The sequence below is a fragment of the Pleurodeles waltl genome, chromosome 2_2 (genome assembly GCF_031143425.1).
Source record: "Pleurodeles waltl isolate 20211129_DDA chromosome 2_2, aPleWal1.hap1.20221129, whole genome shotgun sequence".
Lineage (NCBI taxonomy): Eukaryota > Metazoa > Chordata > Amphibia > Caudata > Salamandridae > Pleurodeles > Pleurodeles waltl.
In genome coordinates this window covers 606,318,559-606,340,963 of record NC_090439.1, presented here as the reverse complement: position 1 = coordinate 606,340,963, position 22,405 = coordinate 606,318,559, and the positions used below count along the sequence as shown (strand labels likewise).

Here is a 22,405-nt window from a genome sequence, read left to right as displayed (position 1 = left end):
ACAAGATGGAAAGCACACAAAGTCCAGTCTTTGCCCTCTTACTCTGGCAGAAGCAGCACTGCAGGAAAGCTCCACAAAGCACAGTCACAGGGAGGGCAGCACTTCTTCCTCAGCTATTCAGCTCTTCTCCAGGCAGAGGTTCCTCTTGGTTCCATAAGTGTTTCTAAAGTCTGTGGTTTTGGGAGCCCTTCTTATACCCAATTTCTCCTTTGAAGTAGGCCTACTTCAAAGTAAAGTCTCTTGTGAATGTGAAATCCTGCCTTGCCCAGGCCAGGCCCCAGACACTCACAGGGGGTCGGAGACTGCATTGTGTGAGGACAGGCACAGCCCTTTCAGGTGCGAGTGACCACTCCTCCCCTCCCTCCTAGCACAGATGGCTCATCAGGATATGCAGGCTACAACCCAGCTCCCTTTGTGTCACTGTCTAGTGTGAGGTGCAACCAGTCCAACTGTCAAACTGACCCAGACAGGGAATCCACAAACAGGCAGAGCCACAGAAATGGTATAAGCAAGAAAATGCTCACTTTCTAAAAGTGGCATTTTCAAGAGCACAATCTTAAAATCAACTTTACTAAAAGATGTATTTTTAAATTGTGAGCTTAGAGACCCCAAACTCCACATGTCCATCCGCTCCCAAAGGGAATCTACACTTTAATCAGATTTAAAGGTAGCCCCCATGTTAACCTATGAGAGGGACAGGCCTTGCAACAGTGAAAAACTAATTTAGCAATATTTCACTGTCAGGACATATAAAACGCATTACTATATGTCCTACCTTAACCATACACTGCACCCTGCCCTTGGGGCTACCTAGGGGCTACCTTAGCGGTGTCTGACATGTAAGAAAAGGGAAGGTTTAGGCCTGGCAAGTGGGTACACTTGCCAAGTCGAATTTACAGGTAAAACTGCACACACAGACACTGCAATGGCAGGTCTGAGTCATGACTACAGAGCTACTTATGTGGGTGGCACAACCAGTGCTGCAGGCCCACTAGTAGCATTTGATTTACAGGCCCTGGCACCTCTAGTGCACTTTACTAGGGATTTACTGGTAAATCAAATATGCCAATCACGGATAAACCAATCACATACACATTTTGTAAAGGAGCACTTGCACTTTAGCACTGGTTCGCAGTGGTAAAGTGCCCAGAGTAACAAAAACAGCAAAATCAGAGTCCAGCACACATCAACAACCTGGGGAAAAGAGGCAAAAAGTTAAGGGAGAGCATGCCAAGGATGAAAAGTCTAACAGTTGGAATTTCATGTTTGATGTCTCAGGAACTGTAATTTAAAACACTCTTTAATGGTAAAGTCATATTTTAAGTCACAAGTTCTAAAGTTCAACTTTTAGAAATTTGGATTTTTTTTGCTCTAACCATTTGGTGCTCGCCACCTGTTTCCTGGGTTTTATGACCAAAGGTCTCATAACGACCATGGCAGTCTTAATACAACCAGGGCCGTGGTGGTGGTTGGACCGCGCCCAATGTGGTGGTCCGACAGTCACATTACGAGCATGGCAGTTGCACCACAGTCGGCCGACAGCACTATTACTTCTCCTCCACTGGCAGTGATGATAGTGCTGGTGGACCTTATCCGCTAGGGCGGCGCTGCAAACAGCTCTGCCCTGGGGATTACGAGTCCCTTCTCTACCAGCTTTTACATGGCAGTAGCACCATGAGGAGACAGGCTGAAGGTGGCCCCATGGGGGGCCCTGCACTGCCCATGCACTTGGCATGGACAATGCAGAGGCCCCCATGGCTGGCCCCGTCAAACTTTTCACTGCTTTGCAGACAGTGAAAAGTGCAACGGGTGCTGGTGCACCCAAAGCACCGTAACATTGCTGCCGGCTCTATTATGAGATGGCGTCAATGTTGTGGGTTATTTCCTGCTGACCCTGTGGGAAACTCTTAATAGGGGCTGCAGGAAGTGGACTGCACTGGTAGTAACCTGACCACTGGACTTCGTCTGACTGCCTTTTCCATCCTCTGAAGCTGTAATTAGGGTCTAAGTGTAGTTGCCACTTGGCCTTTGTGTATCCCTTCCAGACAGCCACAAAATAGAGGGCCTGAGTGTTGGCAGGATGGGCCAGCCTAACTTGATGTGAGGGGCAGACCTATCACCTGTCACACTTGCACTTCAGAGACACTGCGTCAGCTAACACACAAAGGAGTTCACACTAGCATATTGTGCGTGCAGACAGAATGGGTCCAGAAAAGGAAAGCAGGAAATTTCAGACACGTCTGTAAGGGAAATGTTCCAGAAGTTTCTTCCAATTCAAAGCGGGTATCAGGTATGAAAAGGGTACCCGCAGACCTCTCTTCAGTACACTCTTGGGCCTGTCAATACTACAGAAGAAAGACTGCCCTGTTGCCAATGGGCTGCCTTGCTGCTTGGAGGTCTGCTGTCTGAGAAGGAAGACTGGACTGGCACCCTTCATCACAGGTTGAACTGATTCCAAGGTTCTGCTGATTGACCCTCAGTTATGAGCTATAGTTCCTTAGTCCTCTCTGCAACTGCTGAGCTGATCTGCTGCTCTAGACCTGACTGGACCAGCAACTGTACCTGCCTGAGACCTGCTGGCCTCTGCTGGAGTGAGTTCCAGATCCCCAAGAGGTATCTCCCACGTCTTGGACCATTAGCGTGGCATCAGTTGATCCTCTTTGAAGAAAAGGAGAGATCCTGAAGTTTTGAGCTCTTCATGACCAGGAACAGGGGTGTTCACATCAAGATGTTGTTGCCAGCGCTGACCGCCAAATCAAGGGTCCGGAGAACCTGACTCTTCATGCTACAGTGACTATCAATGAAGGCCCAGCAGTGCAAGATGTGCACTACAAGTTGCAGCATCCACAGCCAGGGTGACTATCTCCAGCAATGACTGCCCGCAAGACATTACAGGATCTTCACGCTACATTGACAACTGTCCTTGATGCCCAGCCTGCTTTTCCCACTACAGCAACCACCATGCTCTCTCTGCTCATCAAGGCCTCCTCAACCACAAATGTAACTCTTCATGCTGGACTTTCAAATGTAACTTTTCAGTGTTATGAATCTGGTCCTTGTTTCTGGATCCTTCCCTATCACAATCGGCCTGAACTTGCGACTTTTACCCGGTCATGCAGGAGCAGATAACCGCAAGTGGCACTTTGTACTTTTAAGGGCTATACTTACCTAAAATCTTTTTTAAGTGTCCTATCTCTGGTTCTACTGATTGGATATTTGTCATTTTGGTGTCAAGAATTTAGTAAATATACTCTATTTATTCTAAATTGGTGTGGGATTTCTCTTGTGTTGTGTTTCCATTTCACTCTATTACTGTATACGTGCTGCATAGACACTTTACACATTGCCTTTAAGTTAAGCCTGACTCCTTTTATGCTAAGCTATCAGAAGGTTAAGCAAAGGTTAGTTTAGTGACTTTTGTGGTTCACCCTCACAAGGTTTGAGGCTGTTGCTTGAGAAGGGTGCACACCCCATCAATCAACAACCTAGTTTCTCACACTAACCATGCTCGGTGTCAGCTAAATAGAATATTCTAGAAGCTAGCAGCTAACCCAGGTTTCAAAGTACAACTCCACTCAAAACAGCTTCAAGCATTAGTCTTCAGCAGGTCAAGAAAACATAGCTAAAGTAAATTTGGTATTAGTATCCACATAGGACAAATCACAAAACCAGGTTAACTACTTCTGGAACAATCTCCTTGGGTAGTACCACATGCAACATATAGAACCAGATATTTCAATGATTCTCTGCAGTGAGCTATAAACAGACACTACCAATTGGGTCTTCCTTTAACAGTCAGTTCCAGTTTTAATCTGATGGAAAAATGGCTGTCCAAATGTGTTCACAGAAATATCCTGGCATGTCATTGGTAAGGACAGTCCAACCTGTCCCATACCTTTCTTAAGATGCTGTCTCCATGCCATGATGGGAATGAAGTTGTCTGAAACCTGTTCTTAGAACAGATAAGCCACTCAGAGATTGTATAGATAAAAACATTGCAGAAACATCTTAACTTGCAAAAAGGTAATTTACAAGCATGGATCCCTCCCCACATTCCTTATCACCCTGCGCAACAAACAGGCACATGTCACACAGAGTGCTGGAAACCACATAAGTGGGAAATGCCTTCCAGTGTGAGCTCCTTTCGCAGGTTTACATCAGAAGTAGTTTTACACCTCTTTCTGACGAATATCTTTCAAAACCTTTTATTCCAGAGCTGGTGAACTCAAAGCTCATGTGGGTTATCTTGAACCCAGGAGTTGCAAGTGTATCTGACGGAAAAATTATGTATATTGAAGCGTAATATTTTAAAAAGTGCTACATATATTCTAAATCACCTTTTGATGTATGCTGGCTACTCAAAACTGTATATATTCTAAAATTGTTATGATAAACACCACTTTTTAGAGTTTATCTTTTGACTTATAAGGGGACATGCTACTGGCTGAAAGGAACATAAATCAGAGAACAGTGTTCTGTTTCCTAAATATCAAAGATACAATTTCACAACCAGCAATGGATTATATGTGCAATTGTACAAACCCATAAACACCCTTTGACTGGGTGCATTGGTCTCTTATAAGGTTGGTCCTGGAAGCAATCAAGTTTGGCTGTCATTACATAGCATTAATGATAGCAACTGATGGCTACCCTACAGCCAACTTTTACTGAAAAGGCACAGGTCTTTATTGCCCTAAGGAAGATTTGATTTGCATAATTTTAAGGTGTGTTAACGTGCATCTCAATTGAGTTTAGTGAGAGAGAAAAAACTATTTTTAGATGCATATTTGTAGGGGTTAACTGTCCAACTCCACGTATTCTTGTTGTATACAAGACACCCAATCAGATTATCCCATAAAAACAAATGGTGATATAAATTATACAGACATTTTAAACAAGAAGTGGGAAATATTGAGAAGGTACCTGGTGCATTCAAAATACAGAATTCCAAAAACATGTACCTTGCACTGCGTACTTTGCAAAAGATAACCTCTAATCTAATATGTAATTCCCAGGGGAGGATGAGGCCTTTTAGGTGCTACTAATGTTGTATTGTAGAAATCCCCATGGTTGCTCCTTTTTGGGAAGAAGTATCAACACAATGAGTTACTCCCCACCTAAAGGCCCATCAGTATTATTGTTTGAGTTAAGGCCATGTGGCTTTGGGGAAATCCACAAATGATTAGATCTTTGGTTAGGCAATGTTAATAAGTTGTGAAGTTGACAATAGTTTTATTTTGGAAGAAAGAAGACACTGCTTCATTCAGGTAGCGTGAGAACATGCACAGTTTGCCAAAACATAGAAACATTTATTGAACTATGGGCGGCAGCAGAAGCAGTTCCCTTACACTGTGCCACAATTACAAACTGATGCAATGGGACCATTGCGTGAGTTTGCAAAGCCTTGGGCCACATTATACCTGCGCCAGATGTATTGTATGCAAAGTAAGTGTTCCCTTATTAAAAGCCATGCAGAACTGGAACAGTGAAATCTACAAGATTCACAAGATATCACACAGCGCACCGCACGGCAGCAAGGTGACTTGCTGCGCTGAGTGATTTCAACATAAATATGCCCCTAGGTAAAATGCTGTATACACAAACTGCATACCTTTTCGGTTTCTTAGTTGACAATTGCAGAGCTTAAAGTTTGACTGTTGCACTACTGTTCTTTTCTTTTCGGATTTTCTGCTGTTCTATTGCAAGCTCAGATGAGCTAACAATATAATATTTTTTTACTTTTTATTGTTCCAATTTTTTTTGTGAAATGTTATTCTTATGTTCGATTTTTGCTATTGTGATGGCCTTTGGTTGAAAGAACTGTGGTTGAACTATTTTATAGCATTTTTTCCTCATGAAACTACAGTTGCTTTTTCTTATCTTCAGTGCATTCAGCTTCAGCTCTGGTAACTAATGCTCTTTAGGCTTTGTCATACACTAACTCATTAGGCAGTCAAGATTACTTCAAGGAGTGTTTATTTCATGTGCTTTTAGAGCCGTCTAGATTAGGGGTTTTGTAGTAGCTCAGCCAGTGAGCATTAAGACTCTAGTTTTTCAAAGATTTGGCATCGAAGAAAGCTTGCCATGTTAGCTACAATTGCAAGCATTGATAAGTTACATTTTGGTATGAGGTCTTTTGACACGTTGTATATATCCAGGCGAACCGAAAGTCGTCAATATGCATAACCCATCCTCCAAATTACCGATTTAACAGGTATCAGAAATTGCTGGTTGAAGTAATACCACAGGGTCTCTGAGTTGTCCCTTGAAGGTGCCTGCAGATTAGGGAATTACCACAGCAACCAAAGTTACCACAACAAACTCCAGTTGACAATCCCCATTTCATTGTTGTTCCCCCTTAGGACATTTTACTAGCTTTTGGGTGGTGAAATGTTCGCTTAGGCCCCGGGTGTGCAATTTATTTATAATTTGAGAATCTGCCAGATCATTAGGTAAACCCTCTGAAATGACAGCCTAAGAATTTCTCAAGTAGAAACGGCATATCTCTTCGCGCAGTTACAACTACAATAAATTGCTGTGTCACGAGGCCATTTAGGATGCAAACTTTATAATAAAAAGAGAAAATAATAAGTACTTACACCAGAATAGAAAGGTTCACCAGATACGCAGATGACATCCTGCTCCTGGATCATCAAAATATCTTTGGCTAAGTGCAGTCGCACTTTGAAAGGCTCTTGATTACCATCCTGCAGCAAACAAATCCCTGTCTTTGTCTGTAAGAGCGGAAAAAGATAGGCATAACTGCATTACAGCTCAAACTCAATCGTTTAAAAACGGTACAAAAAAGAGAATTTTGGTGCCATGAGACGCCAATCTAAAAGAAGAAATCCACAGCAATTCAATATATATTAACAGTCAAAATAATTACATTTGCCTATGTAGTATAAAGAAAAATGTCTGTATTAGGAAATGAAGATACTGCATACAATAGATGTTGTGCTAATTAACCAATTAACCAATTATAGTTTGAGACAGACACAAGTTAGGCTCAGGTAAGTAAAAGGGATTTTAAATAATTGTGTTTCAGTGTGTGACCTGGCTTGCAGTAAGTAACAAGATGCTGGACAATACCCGAAGGCAACACTTGGGGGGTATTACACTCAAACATCCTTAGACAACAAAATATTGACATCAGTATGGGACAAACCTTAGATAGTATTCATCATTTTACGGGGGTGTTTTCTTAACCATTTTGGACTGGCTTTGCATCATACAAGTGACCCAAACCAGTGCAAAATGTTTTTTTTATTTTTTATTATTTACTTTCCTTTTTGCGCTGGAATTAGCTAAAAGTTAATTCCTCCTTGTCACTCAATGTAGCACATAATTTTTGGCTGCTGCACTGCTTTGCCTGACAGTTTAGTAAATCTGCCTCATACTATTTCAAATAATGCACTTGAGGCCTTTACTTCCAGTAGGGCCTGATTTCATTTCACATCTCTTTTTGTTTCAAAAGTTGTTTTACACATCCTCTGGACTTACATATTTTCTTATCTATACCTCGTAAGGTAAAGAGAGACTCACTGTGGAGGATTAAGGCCACAAAGAAAGCCTTTTTGATCCCTTTTGTGCTTTGACACAAGGCTGAAATATATTGACCTTCACGGGGCTTGAATAATTTACCTGTTGTCTTAACCTACCATTGAGTACCCTCAATAAACATTATCTTCCCACAAGGCAATTTTTAACTCACATATCTTTTTCATCTCATCATAGTTCCCCTCACTATTAGGGTACAGGACATTGCATTTCCCTCACCAAAGTCATGTTGATAGAATTCTCCACATATTCCAACAATAGCTCCATATCACAATCCTCACTGAAAAAACTCACTCATTCTTGAGTTGAGCCCGCTTTTGCTCGACTACACCTTGAGTGAGGGAACCAAGTGATGTAGCATACCGTCCATTGGTGGGAAAAGGATCAACATCTATAATCCTATAAGACATATTTCTTCTTTAAAAAAAAAGGCACCAAACACCTGATCACCTGATATTTATCTGCTCATTTTGTTAGCTTATGACCTGTTCCTCCTACTAATTCAGAGTTGATATATATATATATATATATATATATATATATATATATATATATGTATGCATTTATATATGTGTATACATTCATTAAAAAAAACAAATGCTGGTGGGAGCTTATAGTTAAGAAATAGAATTAAAAAAAACATGACAAATTCACTGAAAAAAAACTGGTTACAGGGACGCTATAGTAAGGTCCAGATTTTATACATACATAGAAATTCAGCAGTTATAATTATACTTATCTCAAGAAACTGCAACTTGTGTCCTAAGGTATCTATGACTGTAACTGTGGTCAAGCCCGGAAGCTACCTCCCTCCATGGCCGATTTTGTCCGCGGGGACTCTATACCCCTGGCCTGCCACATTTTTTAGAGGAGGGAGCACTTGGCCGGCCCACAGAGAGCACCTAAAAATGCTGATCCCTGTGGATAGAGAAACATTTTCATATGTTTCCCTGTTCGCTTTATTGCAGGCAGGAAAACAGATGAAAAGTCTGCTCCCAGCAGGCTGGAGCATTATTCATGCTCCCGCCTGCTGGGAGCGGACTTGGTGTTTGCTCTTGCTCACCAGGAGCTTTGAAGTTGATCCCACCAAGCAAGAGCAAACACAGGTTTTACTGCCCACGCCAGTACGGGCAGTGGACTCGCTCTGTCCCCGGAATGGACACCTCAGGAAATAGAAGAAGAAGCTCCAGGGGATTGGGTCCCCCGGGCCATAATGTGCCAGGATGGGGGCTGCATGCCCCCCTCACCATGAAAAGCATGTCCGGACCCTGGGGATGGGATCCTTGGAGGGGGGCCACATGTGCCCCCCCACAAAATTACAATTTAATTTGATTCCCCGGGGGCTAATAAAAATAAGCGTGGGAAATCACTCTTGTTTATGTTGTAATTTTCCTGCAGATCCTTTGTGGAGTCAAAGGAAAATTAAAAAAAAACATTTTTGGTTCCCAACATGGACTCTGTAGGACCCCACCACAAGCCCTAGGGAATCTGGGGATTCCTACCCTGCCATCTTGTTTTTTTGTTTATGCATTTTCTTGGGACTCAGCTGAGACCGAGTTCCAAGATGCCTGCCACCACTACCTGGTTGAAGAGGTAGCAGCACATCAGATCTCATTTTGACCTTTGTTGGAATTGCTGACCTCCCACGTCTCTAGAAATATCTAAATTTTATTTCGTTAATAACTCCACAACTACTGAACATATCTACACCAAATTACAAAAAGCACTCTTTCTGACTCACGATCTAGCTTTCTGTCAATTTAGGACACACCTACAGCCGGAACCGCTAGACGGAATTACACCAAATTTGGCAGAAAGGGCACTCTTGGTCCAGAAAATTAGCTTTTTGGTATTTGGTGTAAATCCATTCAGCACTTTTTGAAATATTAAAGGAAAACTAAATATAGATATCTAGAGGTGCAAAGGATTCACAAATAATAACAAGCTTGTTCAGCGAAATGCAGAGCTCTGATTGGCTGCCAACACTTTAATCAGAAAGTTTTGGCAGCCATTTTAGGACTCAGCTTCAGCTTAGTCCCACAAAAAAAGACAAAAAAAGGAAAAGGAGACAGGGTAGGGACACCCTGACCCCCTAAACCTGATGCTGGATTTCCAAAGGACCCCTGGGCAAAAAAGCACTTTTCTTAAATTTTTGCCACAACTTTGCAGTGGATCCATGAATTTGCAGCAAAAAAAACAAGAGAAGGCTCCCACATTTGTTTTTAAGAAGCACAGGGTGGGCCAGGTCCCAGCACCATTTTTAAATAAAGGAGAGGTGTTCACGGAGCACTACTCCTAGGGTATTTTGATGCCTGGGAAACCACCACCTCCCCGGGCTTATTTATAATGAATGCGGATCCGCCATGCACAGTTTTTTGTGAAATTGTAAAAGTGATGTTATCAAAGATGTAATGAATGCTGTAATTTGTGGCGTAATTAGCAGTGCATGGCGAGGATGCGAACTATAGTTACTTTAGCGCACGAGTTATAGTTACTTGCGATAACTCTAATTATAACAGGTCAATTTCTATGGTTTTGTAAGTTTAAAATGTGAGCCTAACTATACCGTCCCTGTAACTTTAGTTTTTTTCAGTGAATTTCTATGTTTTTTTAAATTTTTCATTACAATCCATTAATCCAACCACCCCTGCTCACAGCCTTCAGCCACGTGCAGCCGCAGTTGGCCACAGGGTCCCTGATGTCAGCCCCCTATAAGCACCCAACCTTGCATTGTACACCATCTTCACCCATGCGTAGCAGGGGATCCCTGCATGGCCTGCTCTGCAGCCAGACCCTGTGACCAACCCTGCTAACCACCCAAATCTACACTGCACACAACCCTTTGGCCATGCACAGTGTGACTTGTCATCAGCCTGTTTCTCTAGGTGTGAGAATAGGTGTGAGAGGGTGTATCTGGGGATGAGAGTGGCTGTAAGAGTCTCTGGATGAGAGAGTGTGTGAATCAGTGTCTTACTGGGTATGTCAGTGTGTGTGCAGGTCTGTGAGTGGGTGCATGAGGGTGTCAGTGGATATGTGAGTGGGTGTGTGAGTATCTGAGTGGGTCTGTGAGTGGGTGCATGAGTGTCTGAGTGGGGCTGTGAGTGGGTGCACGAGGGTCTGAGTGGGTCTGTGAGTGGGTGCCTGAATGAGTCTGTGTGTGGGTGAGTAGTGGTCTGAGTGGATGTGTGAGTAGGAGAAAGATTGAGAGGAAGAGAGTGAGAAGGAGAGAGATAAAGAGGTTTTTTAGACTTGGATGGATGATATATTTAGAATGAGATATTTCTGGACAAGATGAAATGAATAATGTATTTGTCAATTAAAAAGAGTGAGATCGTATGAACCTTAAACTTTTGAAGTTCAAAATAAATCAAAGGAGGGAAATGATCACGGACACACCTGGAGTAAAACCCTCATCTGTCAATGTGAGGGTTTGAGAACTTATGTAATCAAGAGAGGGGGCAGTCTCCCTACCAGTTACACTGAAAAAATAGAGAACACTGTTCCAAAGAACAAACACAAATCCACTAGGCACTTCTATATGTAGAAGCAAGAGCCCTCACACATCCGTTTGATGTCCTGCTTCATCATAGGGCCCGCTCCTCGCCAGACTGGTGCTGCAATGTCTGGCAGGCCCCACAAGGGGGCTCTTTGCCGGAGATCTTCTTGTAATAGGCCAGTGCCGTGGTACAAAAAGTGGTGAATAGGAATAGATTCAAACCTATAGGCAAACAAAGGAGAAAATGAAAAAAGCTGGAGAGAAGAGAGGATAAAATTGACTAGGTGACCCACTCTGAAAACAGAATTTATTGAACAAGAACAGGAACCCGTCAAGATCAAAAAACGTTGTAGAGTGACAGGGAAGTGATGTTCCCACGCCCTACCAAAATAATAGAAAATACCTCTTCTTTAACTACTCAAAAAGTCAACATATTGTGCGCCTCAAAAATTCCTACCGAATCACTTGGCACTTCTTCAGGACTATATACAAAAACCTTCTCCTAAGCTTTAAGTGGACACTACACTGAGTTAAATTACTTAAGTTGTACAGAAAACAAAAAAATGAGTAAACTCACTCAAAACAGTTATATGTCGAATAGACAGAACTGAGGAGGACCATCCTTAAGTAGGGACAGGGATCCATGGGAAAGGCTTTTTGGGAACGCAGCCCCGGGGTAGGTCTCCAGCTATGGACTGCTACGTGGAATTATACTACGACAGCCCATAGGCACGCTCTTTCCCATGGAGTCCTGTCCCTACTTAAGGATGGTCCTCCTCAGTTCAGTCTATTCGACATATAACTGTTTTGATTAGTCATATTCTTTTGTAAGGTGATTCTAGTCAGGAGCAGTAACTATTCTCTGGCAGTTGAAACATGACTGTTCACCAGCAGTTGTGAAACGGTTAGAAGATCAATGTTACCATATTGAGTTGGTTAAGCCATTATATTTTAAGGACTTTAGACTTAAAGGCACACAGAAAGGCCGTTGCTGCATTCCCCATTTGATTTTACCTCTCATATCTTTTTGATTCTGCTTTTTTCTAGTTGTGGGTGGTTCAGTTTTGGGATTATTGTTAAGCACTTGGTATTATTTATAACCATTTTTAGGACAATGCCTTGCATTTAATATAGGTATCCATAAGATGTGATGGCATATTTAAGCGCTGTTTGGAGGAAGAGCAGGTCCCAGTGGCAGGTGAGAAGGGTATAGGCACTTTGGCTATAGCAAGATATGGCAGTGGAGCCTTGAATTTCTCCATTTGTATGCATTATAGTTTACACAATTTGTAGACTTTTGATCTTGCAATACAAACAAGAGATGATTAAAAGTAGTTGTATGCTATGAGTGCTCTGAACATTTGACCGGTGGGATGGCCGGTTCAGTAATTCAAGGATGTTTTAAACTACCTACACCATCATGAACTGAACGAGCATGTTCGTTGTAAATAGTTTTTACTAACACCATAAATGAATTTGTCAACATCATACTGGGCAATTGTTTTGATCATGCTACTATGCCTTTCTCTTCCTTGTACAAGAACAGAGTCAACCTGTTACCACTTTTGCATGGCTTTCTTTTAACCCTGGTAGGCATTGTTAGCAGGAGGGTGCATACAGTGTATAATGAATAGGCGTAATATTAACGTAGCTGGTTTGAAACAAAAAGAATAGTGGGCACTATAGCCAATCCTAAAGGAGATGCAAAAGATACATGGCTTATGGATTCTAAAGCCTCATCATTTATGATGTGCAGTAAGCAGTCTTTTGTTAGGAACGAGGTTTATACATACTACAAGTTCCATCACATACTGTAAAGGTATGTTTATAGTTTTCAGTGCTTTTATAATGAATAGGGGTATAATGTCAATATTCTATTGGGTAATCTGTCAGCAACAAAGCTGGAATGTACAATTGATTTCCAGCATGTAAGGTGTTTAGTTCATTTTTGTTTTGTCATTAGTTTATGGATGGTTTTCATATAAACACAAATGATGACTATGGTGGTCATTCTGACCTCGGCGGTAAAAGGCGCCTACCGCCGGTCAGAAATCCTCCATAATCCCGCCGCGGTCGCGGAAACCCGCCACGGTCATTCTGACCCGCAGAAGGCAAACCTCCGAAAATCCGACCGCCACAACAGACCGCCAGACCAGCGGTCGGCGGAAAGGTGGAGGTGACCAAACCTCCACCGCCACGCCAACAGAAATACGCCCATGCCATTACGACCCACGAATCCACGCGGCGGTCATTCAAACGCGGTATTCCATTGGCGGGACACACCGGCGCGGTCAGAATACACACAAACGAACAAAACTCACCCACATTGGACGATTTGAATCTCACACACCTGATACACATACACACACCACTCCCACACACACAATACAATATAAAACACCCACCCACATCACCCACAAACCCCTACGCTTAAAAATTCGTAAAGAAGACAAGAGCGAGACACCAGCATCCAAAACATAACAGCCACAGCCACTCAACACCATCACCCACACACTATCCACACACAAAACAACACACACCACCACACTCAACTCACTTAAATACACATACTCCACCCCACACATCATACACACCACCCCATGGCACCCCAAAGACAACCCCGCTTCACAGACGAAGAACTCAGGGTTATGGTGGAGGAAATCGTTCGGGTAGAGCCCCAGCTGTTCGGCACACAGATACAATACACCAGCATTGCCCGGAGGACGGAGCTATGGCAGAGGATTGTCGACAGGGTGAACGCAGTGGGACAGCACCCCAGAAATCGGGAAGACATCAGGAAGCGATGGAACGACCTACGGGGGAAGGTGCGTTCCATGGTATCCAGGCACAACATCGCCGTGCAGAAGACTGGCGGAGGACCCCCACCTCAACCCCCACAATTCACATCATGGGAGGAGGAAGTCTTGAACATCCTGCATCCTGACGGCCTCGCAGGAGTCGGCGGAGGAATGGATACTGGTAAGTTGAAGCTTCAATACTGCTTCCCCCCCACCTGCATGCCAAATCAGACCCCAACCCTCACCCCCATCCTCGAACCCCACCCTCACCCCCACCCCCATCCTCACCCCCACCCTCACCCCCACCACCATCCTCACCCCCACCACCATCCTCACCCCCACCCCCAGCACACCTATTCCCCGCCAATGTCTCACCATCACAACCCACACATCCCAAAACCTAGGCCTGCATGCGTCCACTAAGCATGGACACCCATCACCAAAGCATGCCCAATGCATATACACATCCCCCCCACAAGCCACCCTCACCAAAGCCCCCACACACGAATGCCAGCACTTGGGGACACGGGAACCCACAGATACACCCATATGCCACACATTGAAACTATAACCATACCTCTATACCCCTGCAGGACCCGACCGTCAACACACCGCGGCGGAGGGGCCAGAATTATCCACACCCCCCACCCAAGAGGCCGTCAGCGATGACAGCAGCTCTGTCGATCTGGACACCGATGACCAGCCCGGACCATCGGGGACCTCTGGACAGTCGGTTCCCCTCACACAGGCACAGGCCACTATAGACCCTAACCCCTCTGGGAACACCAGCACAGCTCCCACCCAGCGGGCCCATGCCTCTGTCTCCAGGGCGCGTCAATCTGCGGTGTGTCTACCACTACAGGGCACCCAGGATAACCCACCACCCCAACAACAACAGGGACCTGGGGGCAGTGGTAGTGGGCACACCGGCCAGGGGGCAGAGGCCCAGGGAAACAGGGCAACTCGGCGGGCAGCTGTGCGACAGGGGGGGGAGGAGAGGCCCAGGGAACCCACTCTCCACGAGGTCCTCACCACCATCATGGGAGCATACAACCGCTCCCAGGAGACGATGGCGACGGTACTGGCCCGGTTCCAGGAGATCCAGGTGCTGCAGGAGGAACACTATCGGGGGTACAGGGAGGACATCAGAGCCATCAACACCACCCTGGTTACCATGGTAGGGCTGCTGCAGGACCTCGTAAACAGCAGGGCGGACACTGAACAACACCCAAGGGCCCCTGCCACTAGCCTGGACCAAGAACAGCCATCCACCTCCGCCGGCGCTAGTGGACAGGAGGCCCCCGCACAGCAGCAGCCCACCAGACCCCCACCTCCTGCAGGAGAAGAACCACCCCGCAAGAGGGCCCTGAGATCTCGCAAGAAGACAGAGTAGGATGTCAAGACCCCCGCCAGCAAAGGATACCACCTGATGTCATCCCACTGTCCCACATTGTCACCCTGTCCATCCTTGAACTGCCCATGCTCCATCTCTCCACAGGCCTCTGGACAATGCACCTGTGTGACTGTTACTCTGGACTCTGCCATGGACATTCCTTCACCATAGCCCCCACCCACTTGAAACCACCCATCCCATTTTGAGCACTTCAATAAACACCTATTTTGCACCAAAATATCAGGAGTCTGGCTGTGATTTCAATAGATTGTAATTGACATGACAGTGCAAATATGTCCTTGTACATGGTGAAGTCAACAAACAGCTGCCACAAAGCTGTAGTCCATGGGGAAACGAAGCACAGGACTCGTAGTGGGGACCCCAGATCTGAAATAGGGAGGGAAAAGCCAAAACTCAGTCATCATACACTGGGGCAAATAGACAGGCAGCAGAGATGCTGCAGAGTAGTTAACATTTACTAAATTATCTTTGAAATGTTACCTGTGTCCTATTGGAAGTACTGTTCAATGATTCTGTCCCTGTTGTCTGTTTCAGCCCCGTCGTCTTCCTCCTCGTCACTCTCCTCAGGTTCCACCGCTGCCACAACACCACCGTCTCGACCATCCTCCTGCAGGAAAGGCACCTGGCGGCGCAAAGCCAGGTTGTGAAGCATGCAGCAGGCCACGATGATGTGACACACCTTCTTAGGTGAGTACATTAGGGATCCACCGGTCATATGCAGGCACCTAAACCTGGCCTTTAGGAGGCCAAAGGTGCGTTCGATCACCCTCCTAGTACGCCCATGGGCCTCATTGTACCGTTCCTCTGCCCTGGTCCGGGGATTCCTTACTGGGGTCAGTAGCCACGACAGGTTGGGGTACCCAGAGTCCCCCACTAGCCATACACGGTGTCTCTGTAGCTGTTCCATCACGTAAGGGATGCTGCTATTCCTCAGGATGTAGGCGTCATGCACTGACCCTGGGAATTTGGCATTTACATGCGAGATGTACTGGTCAGCCAAACACACCACCTGGATGTTCATTGAATGGTAACTTTTTCTGTTCCTGTACACCTGCTCCCTGTCTCTTGGGGGAACCAAAGCCACATGGGTCCCATCAATGGCACCAATTACGTTGGGAATATGTCCAAGGGCGTAGAAATCACCCTTCACTGTAGCCAATTCGCCCACCTCAGGGAAAATGATGTAGTTCCTCACGGATTTCATCAGGGCAGACAACACTCTGGATAACACCTTCGAAGACATGGGCTGAGACATCCCGGAAGCAATTCCCACGGTTGTCTGAAATGACCCACTTGCCAAGAAATGTAGTACTGACATGACCTGCACCAGAGGGGGAATCCCTGTGGGTTGGCGGATGGGGGACATCAGGTCGGGCTCCAGCTGGGCACACAGTTCATGGATAGTGGCACGGTTAAGACGGTAGGTCAGGATAATGTGGCGTTCTTCCATTGTCGACAGGTCCACCAGCGGTCGGTACACGGGAGGATTCATCCGTCTCCTCGCCCAACCCAGCGGACGGTGCCTAGGAAGGACAACATGGAGCACACAGTCAGGCAACCCACAGGTACGTACTCACAGCTAGCACAGTATACGATTCTCTATGCAGTGAATGGCGTGTCTGAGTGGCTATGCAAGGCCTAGGCCTGTGTGACGCAGTTGAAATTGAGCCATGTGGGCCCTGGAAATGGCGGCTGCCTGACCTGTGAAGTGTGACAATGGGATGTGAGGTCAATGCGCTGGCGTGGCACACCGCGGCGGGCGGCGGGCGAAGACCGCGGCGCGAAGCCGCATTGGTTAACATTGAAGCCTATGGGTTTCAGGAGCCAATGGCGAAGGGCGCCAGCGGTGGCGGGACGCACCGCCGCGGTACGTACCGCCGCGGACGTGACCGCCATTTTCTATCTACTTATCCACTTGCGACTTGAACTTTCACAGGAGAGGACCTATACTGCAAGTGTTGCTGTGACCTCGGTCTGGAAGGGACAATGGCTGCTGCGACTGGGGAAAGGGCCCCTGCCTTCACTGGAGAGGAGTTGGAGAAACTTGTGGATGGGGTCCTCCCCCAGTATGCGCTACTCTACGGTCCTCCAGACCAACAAGTGAGTTTAATTCAATATGGATTTGGGGCCACTAGCTGGCTTGGGGGCCTGGCGGGGATGGGGGGCATGTTGGGGCTGGCGGGGGGCCTGGCGGGGGGCCTGGCGGGGATGGGGGGCATGTTGGGCCTGGCGGGGGGCCTGGCGGGGATGGGGGGCATGTTGGGCATGGCGGGGGGCCTGGCGGGGGGCCTGGCGGGGATGGGGGGCATGTTGGGCATGGCGGGTGGCCTGGCGGGGGGCCTGGCGGGGATGGGGGGCATGTTGGGCATGGCGGGGGGCCTGGCGGGGATGGGGGGCATGTTGGGCATGGCGGGGGGCATGGCGGGGGGCCTGGCGGGGATAGGGGGCATGTTGGGCATGGCGGGGGGCCTGGCGGGGGGCCTGGCGGGGATGGGGGGCGTTGGGCCACTGGAAAGGAAAATGCTGAGTAACTTGAACGTGGTATTTCTCCCTCCCTGTACGTGTCACATAGGTCGGCGCCCATGAGAAGATCGGGATTTGGCGTGCCATCGCCAAGGAAGTCCGGGCCCTGGGGGTCCACCATCGACGGGGCACCCACTGCCGCAAGAGGTGGGAGGACATCCGCCGCGGGACCAAGAAGACCGCCGAGTCTCTGCTGGGGATGGCCTCCCAACGTAGGCGGGGTGCCTGCCGTCAACTGAGCCCCCTGATGTTCCGGATCCTGGCGGTGGCCTACCCTGATTTGGATGGGCGCGTGAAGGCAGCACAGCAGACACAAGGGGGTGAGTACAAGCATTATCTACTCTGTTGTCGCGCAGTGGAGGTGTCTGGGTGGGGGAGGAGGGCTGGGGGTCCCCCTAGGCCAGGGCGATATCTGTAGGCTGGGCACCCCCGTAAGCCCCTGTGTCCCCAGCCACCACCCTCAGTAGTTTGTCAGTACAGCCATCCCTGGGCCGTGTCATCCATGGGTGCAGTTGTCAACTCTAGGCGTGTAGGGCATGTTCCACGGAATGCGTAGCGTACCCCAAGTGCGCAACTTAGTGCAGGGGGCATCTGTGTCTGTCATGTCCGCTAACTGTACCGGAGATCCATGTACTCAATATCCCTTTATTTCTCTCTCCCCCCCCCTTTTTGTTTGTCTTTCTGTGCTTGTGTGCATCAGCATCATCAGGCGGAGGAGAAGTGGCATCGGGGCAGGAGGGAGCTGCATCTCACATGGCCCAGGAGGGCCATGCCACAGAGTCAGACTGGACCAGTGAGACGGAGGGCGAGGGGAGCTCCACGACGGGGACGACTGGAGCCTGCAGCGACACGGACACGTCCTCGGAAGGGGGCTCCCTTGCGGGGGTGGCACCATCCGTGCCCCCCGCCATTACAGGTACAGCCGCCACCCAGCGCACCATCTCCGCCCTCCCAGCAGCCCCTCCGCGTTCGCCCCGTGCCCGCTCTGCCAGGAAGCCGGGCATCTCCTTCGCCCCAGGCACCTCAGGCCCTGCCCCTGTTACCCCCGCTGCCCTCAGTGAGGAGGTCATTGACCTCCTCCGAACGCTCATTGTTGGGCAGACTACCCTTTTGAATGCCATCCAGGGGGTGGAGAGGGAGGTTCATCGCAGCAATGCGTACCTGGAGGGCATTCATTCGGGTCAGGCTGCCCATCAGCGATCGTTCCAGGCTCTGGCCTCAGCACTGACGGCAGCCATTGTCCCTGTCTCCTGCCTGCCTCTACTAACTCCCTCCTCCCAGTCTCCTGTTCCTCTGCCTGTCCCACCCACACCATCAGACCAGCCTGCACACACCTCAACACCCAAGAGAAGCTCATCCAAACATAAGCACCACAGATCACGCAGACATTCACACACGCAACATTCCGATGCAGACATGCCAACAGTCACTACCACCTCTGTGACCCCCACCTCCTTGTCTCCCTCCTCCCTCCCTGTGACGTCTACACTCACACCTCCATTCACCTCACCATCAGCCAGTGTTTCCATCACCAGCACACCCTCCACTCCAGTCCGCACACGTGCAGTCACCACCCCCACTGCCATTTACACGTCCCCTGTGTCCTCTCCCACTGTGTCTGTCACCCCCTCTTCCACACCACACAAACGCAGCCACCCACCCACCCAACAGCCATCCACCTCACGACAGCCTATCCCTCCTGCACCTGCACCCAAAGACAGCAAACGTGACTCACCTACAACCACATCCTCTCCCTCCACTCCCATTCCCACTGTACCTACCACTCTCCATTGTCCCAAGAAGCTCTTCCTCGCCACTACTAACTTCTTTCCTGACCCTGAGCCCCCCCCTCCTTCTCGTCGGGGTAAGAAGAGCACCTCAGCCACCACCAGCCCTGCAGCCCCCTTGACAAGGGTGCAGGGGTATTGGAGCCCGCCAGCCCGCATGTCTGGATCTTCGCCCAGCAGCAAGGGGACAGCCAGCCCACCCCCTGGGAAGAGGAGCAGAAGGCGGAAGGGGCGCCGCAGGAGCCCGCCTTCTACATCCCCCCCGGACACCACCCAGAGACAGTCACCAGCCACAGCTCCAAAGGGAGGAAAGGGCCACAGGCCGACGACTAAGGAGGGCAAGGGCAGCAAGTTGGAGAGGTCAGGCAGCAGGCCTGCTGCCCAGGAGGAGCCCACAACCCCCATAGCCGCTGCCCCGGGAGGAACCGGCACAGCTGCCCCGGGAGAGCCCACCAGCCCCATAGCCGCTGCCCAGGGAGGACCCAGCCCAGCTGGCCAGGGGGGCCCCACCACCCACAGCCCAGGTGGGCAGTGAAGGAGCACCATCCCCGCTGCCCAGGAGGGCACCACCAGGCATTTAGCAGTTGGCCATAGACCGTCCGCCGTCTCAAGAACCGCTGAACTGGGCCCTTCAAGGCAAGAACCGCTGAACTGGGCCCCGCCGTCTCAAGAACCGCTGAACTGGGCCCTTCAAGGCAAGAACCGCTGAACTGGGCCCTTCAAGGCAAGAACCGCTGAACTGGGCCCCGCCGTCTCAAGAACCGCTGAACTGGGCCCCGCCGTCTCAAGAACTGCTGAACTGGGCCCCGCCGTCTCAAGAACCGCTGAACTGGGCCCCGCTGTCTCAAGAACCGCTGAACTGGGCCCTTCAAGGCAAGAACCGCTGAACTGGGCCCCGCCGTCTCAAGAACCGCTGAACTGGGCCCCGCCGTCTCAAGAACCGCTGAACTGGGCCCTTCAAGGCAAGAACCGCTGAACTGGGCCCTTCAAGGCAAGAACCGCTGAACTGGGCCCTTCAAGGCAAGAACCGCTGAACTGGGCCCCGCCGTCTCAAGAACCGCTGAACTGGGCCCTTCAAGGCAAGAACCGCTGAACTGGGCCCTTCAAGGCAAGAACCGCTGAACTGGGCCCTTCAAGGCAAGAACCGCTGAACTGGGCCCGCCGTCTCAAGAACCGCTGAACTGGGCCCTTCAAGGCAAGAACCGCTGAACTGGGCCCCGCCGTCTCAAGAACCGCTGAACTGGGCCCCGCCGTCTCATGAACCGCTGAACTGGGCCCTTCAAGGCAAGAACCGCTGAACTGGGCCCTTCAAGGCAAGAACCGCTGAACTGGGCCCTTCAAGGCAAGAACCGCTGAACTGGGCCCCGCCGTCTCAAGAACCGCTGAACTGGGCCCTTCAAGGCAAGAACCGCTGAACTGGGCCCCGCCGTCTCAAGAACCGCTGAACTGGGCCCCGCCGTCTCATGAACCGCTGAACTGGGCCCTTCAGGGCAAGAACCGCTGGCCCTTTGGCAGACGTGGCAGGGCAGGATCTATCTCGGGCAGGGCTGCAGGATGTCCTCTGGCCAACTTGCCTCCTCCAGTGGCAGTGGGGTCTGTTATGGACTGTATGGACTGTGGCTTTGCTCTCCCCAGGATGGCCCAGTGGGCAGGCCACCCACTGTATGGACTGTTTGGACTGTGGCTTTGCTCTCCCCAGGATGGCCCAGTGGGCAGGCCACCCACTGTATGGACTGTATGGACTGTGGCTTTGCTCTCCCCAGGATGGCCCAGTGGGCAGGCCACCCACTGTATGGACTGTTTGGACTGTGGCTTTGCTCTCCCCAGGATGGCCCAGTGGGCAGGCCACCCACTGTATGGACTGTATGGACTGTGGCTTTGCTCTCCCCAGGATGGCCCAGTGGGCAGGCCACCCACTGTATGGACTGTTTGGACTGTGGCTTTGCTCTCCCCAGGATGGCCCAGTGGGCAGGCCACCCACTGTATGGACTGTATGGACTGTGGCTTTGCTCTCCCCAGGATGGCCCAGTGGGCAGGCCACCCACTGTATGGACTGTTTGGACTGTGGCTTTGCTCTCCCCAGGATGGCCCAGTGGGCAGGCCACCCACTGTATGGACTGTATGGACTGTGGCTTTGCTCTCCCCAGGATGGCCCAGTGGGCAGGCCACCCACTGTATGGACTGTATGGACTGTGGCTTTGCTCTCCCCAGGATGGCCCAGTGGGCAGGCCACCCACTGTATGGACTGTATGGACTGTGGCTTTGCTCTCCCCAGGATGGCCCAGTGGGCAGGCCACCCACTGTATGGACTGTATGGACTGTGGCTTTGCTCTCCCCAGGATGGCCCAGTGGTCATGGAGTCCCCTCGTGGATCTGGCGTCGTGTACTCAAGTGGCTGAGGTGCCCCCCCTTCCCTTCCCCCTGAGGTGCCTGTCCTATTTTCTTTCTGATGCCCCTGCAGTGTTCTCTCCGTGGAGTTCTTGTCGTGGGACTGGGCCTTGCCCCTTTGCACAGGACCCCTGTGATCCACGGACTACATTTAGTAGCTGTATATATTTTGTACATAGTTTATTTATTTATTGGGATTAATGGCGTACATATTTCAATATATCTGCCCGTTTATGATCTCTTCTTTTGGTCTTTGCATTATTTCGGAGGGGGGTGGTTTGTGGGTTGTGACAGTGATCTGTGGGAATGCATTGATGTGTGTGTTGTAGTGGGTGTGGGTGGGTGGGTGTGTGCCGGTAATCTTTTCCCTCCCCTGTGTCGTAGGTGCAGTACTCACCGATGTCTTCCGCGCCGCCGGGCGTGCTCCTGGTATATGAGG

General features: G+C 49.2%; 1 protein-coding gene across 2 annotated transcripts in view; it reads right to left on the bottom strand.

The window, feature by feature from the left end:
* The window catches only part of SNTG1 (syntrophin gamma 1), a 3,232,656-nt gene that overhangs the window by 1,745,299 nt on the left and 1,464,952 nt on the right, over nucleotides 1-22,405 (bottom strand). For both annotated transcript variants that reach the window (XM_069218895.1, XM_069218893.1), the window contains one exon: nucleotides 6,600-6,734. In XM_069218895.1, coding sequence (XP_069074996.1) covers nucleotides 6,600-6,734 — 135 coding nt within the window. The remainder of the gene's footprint in view (nucleotides 1-6,599; nucleotides 6,735-22,405) is intronic.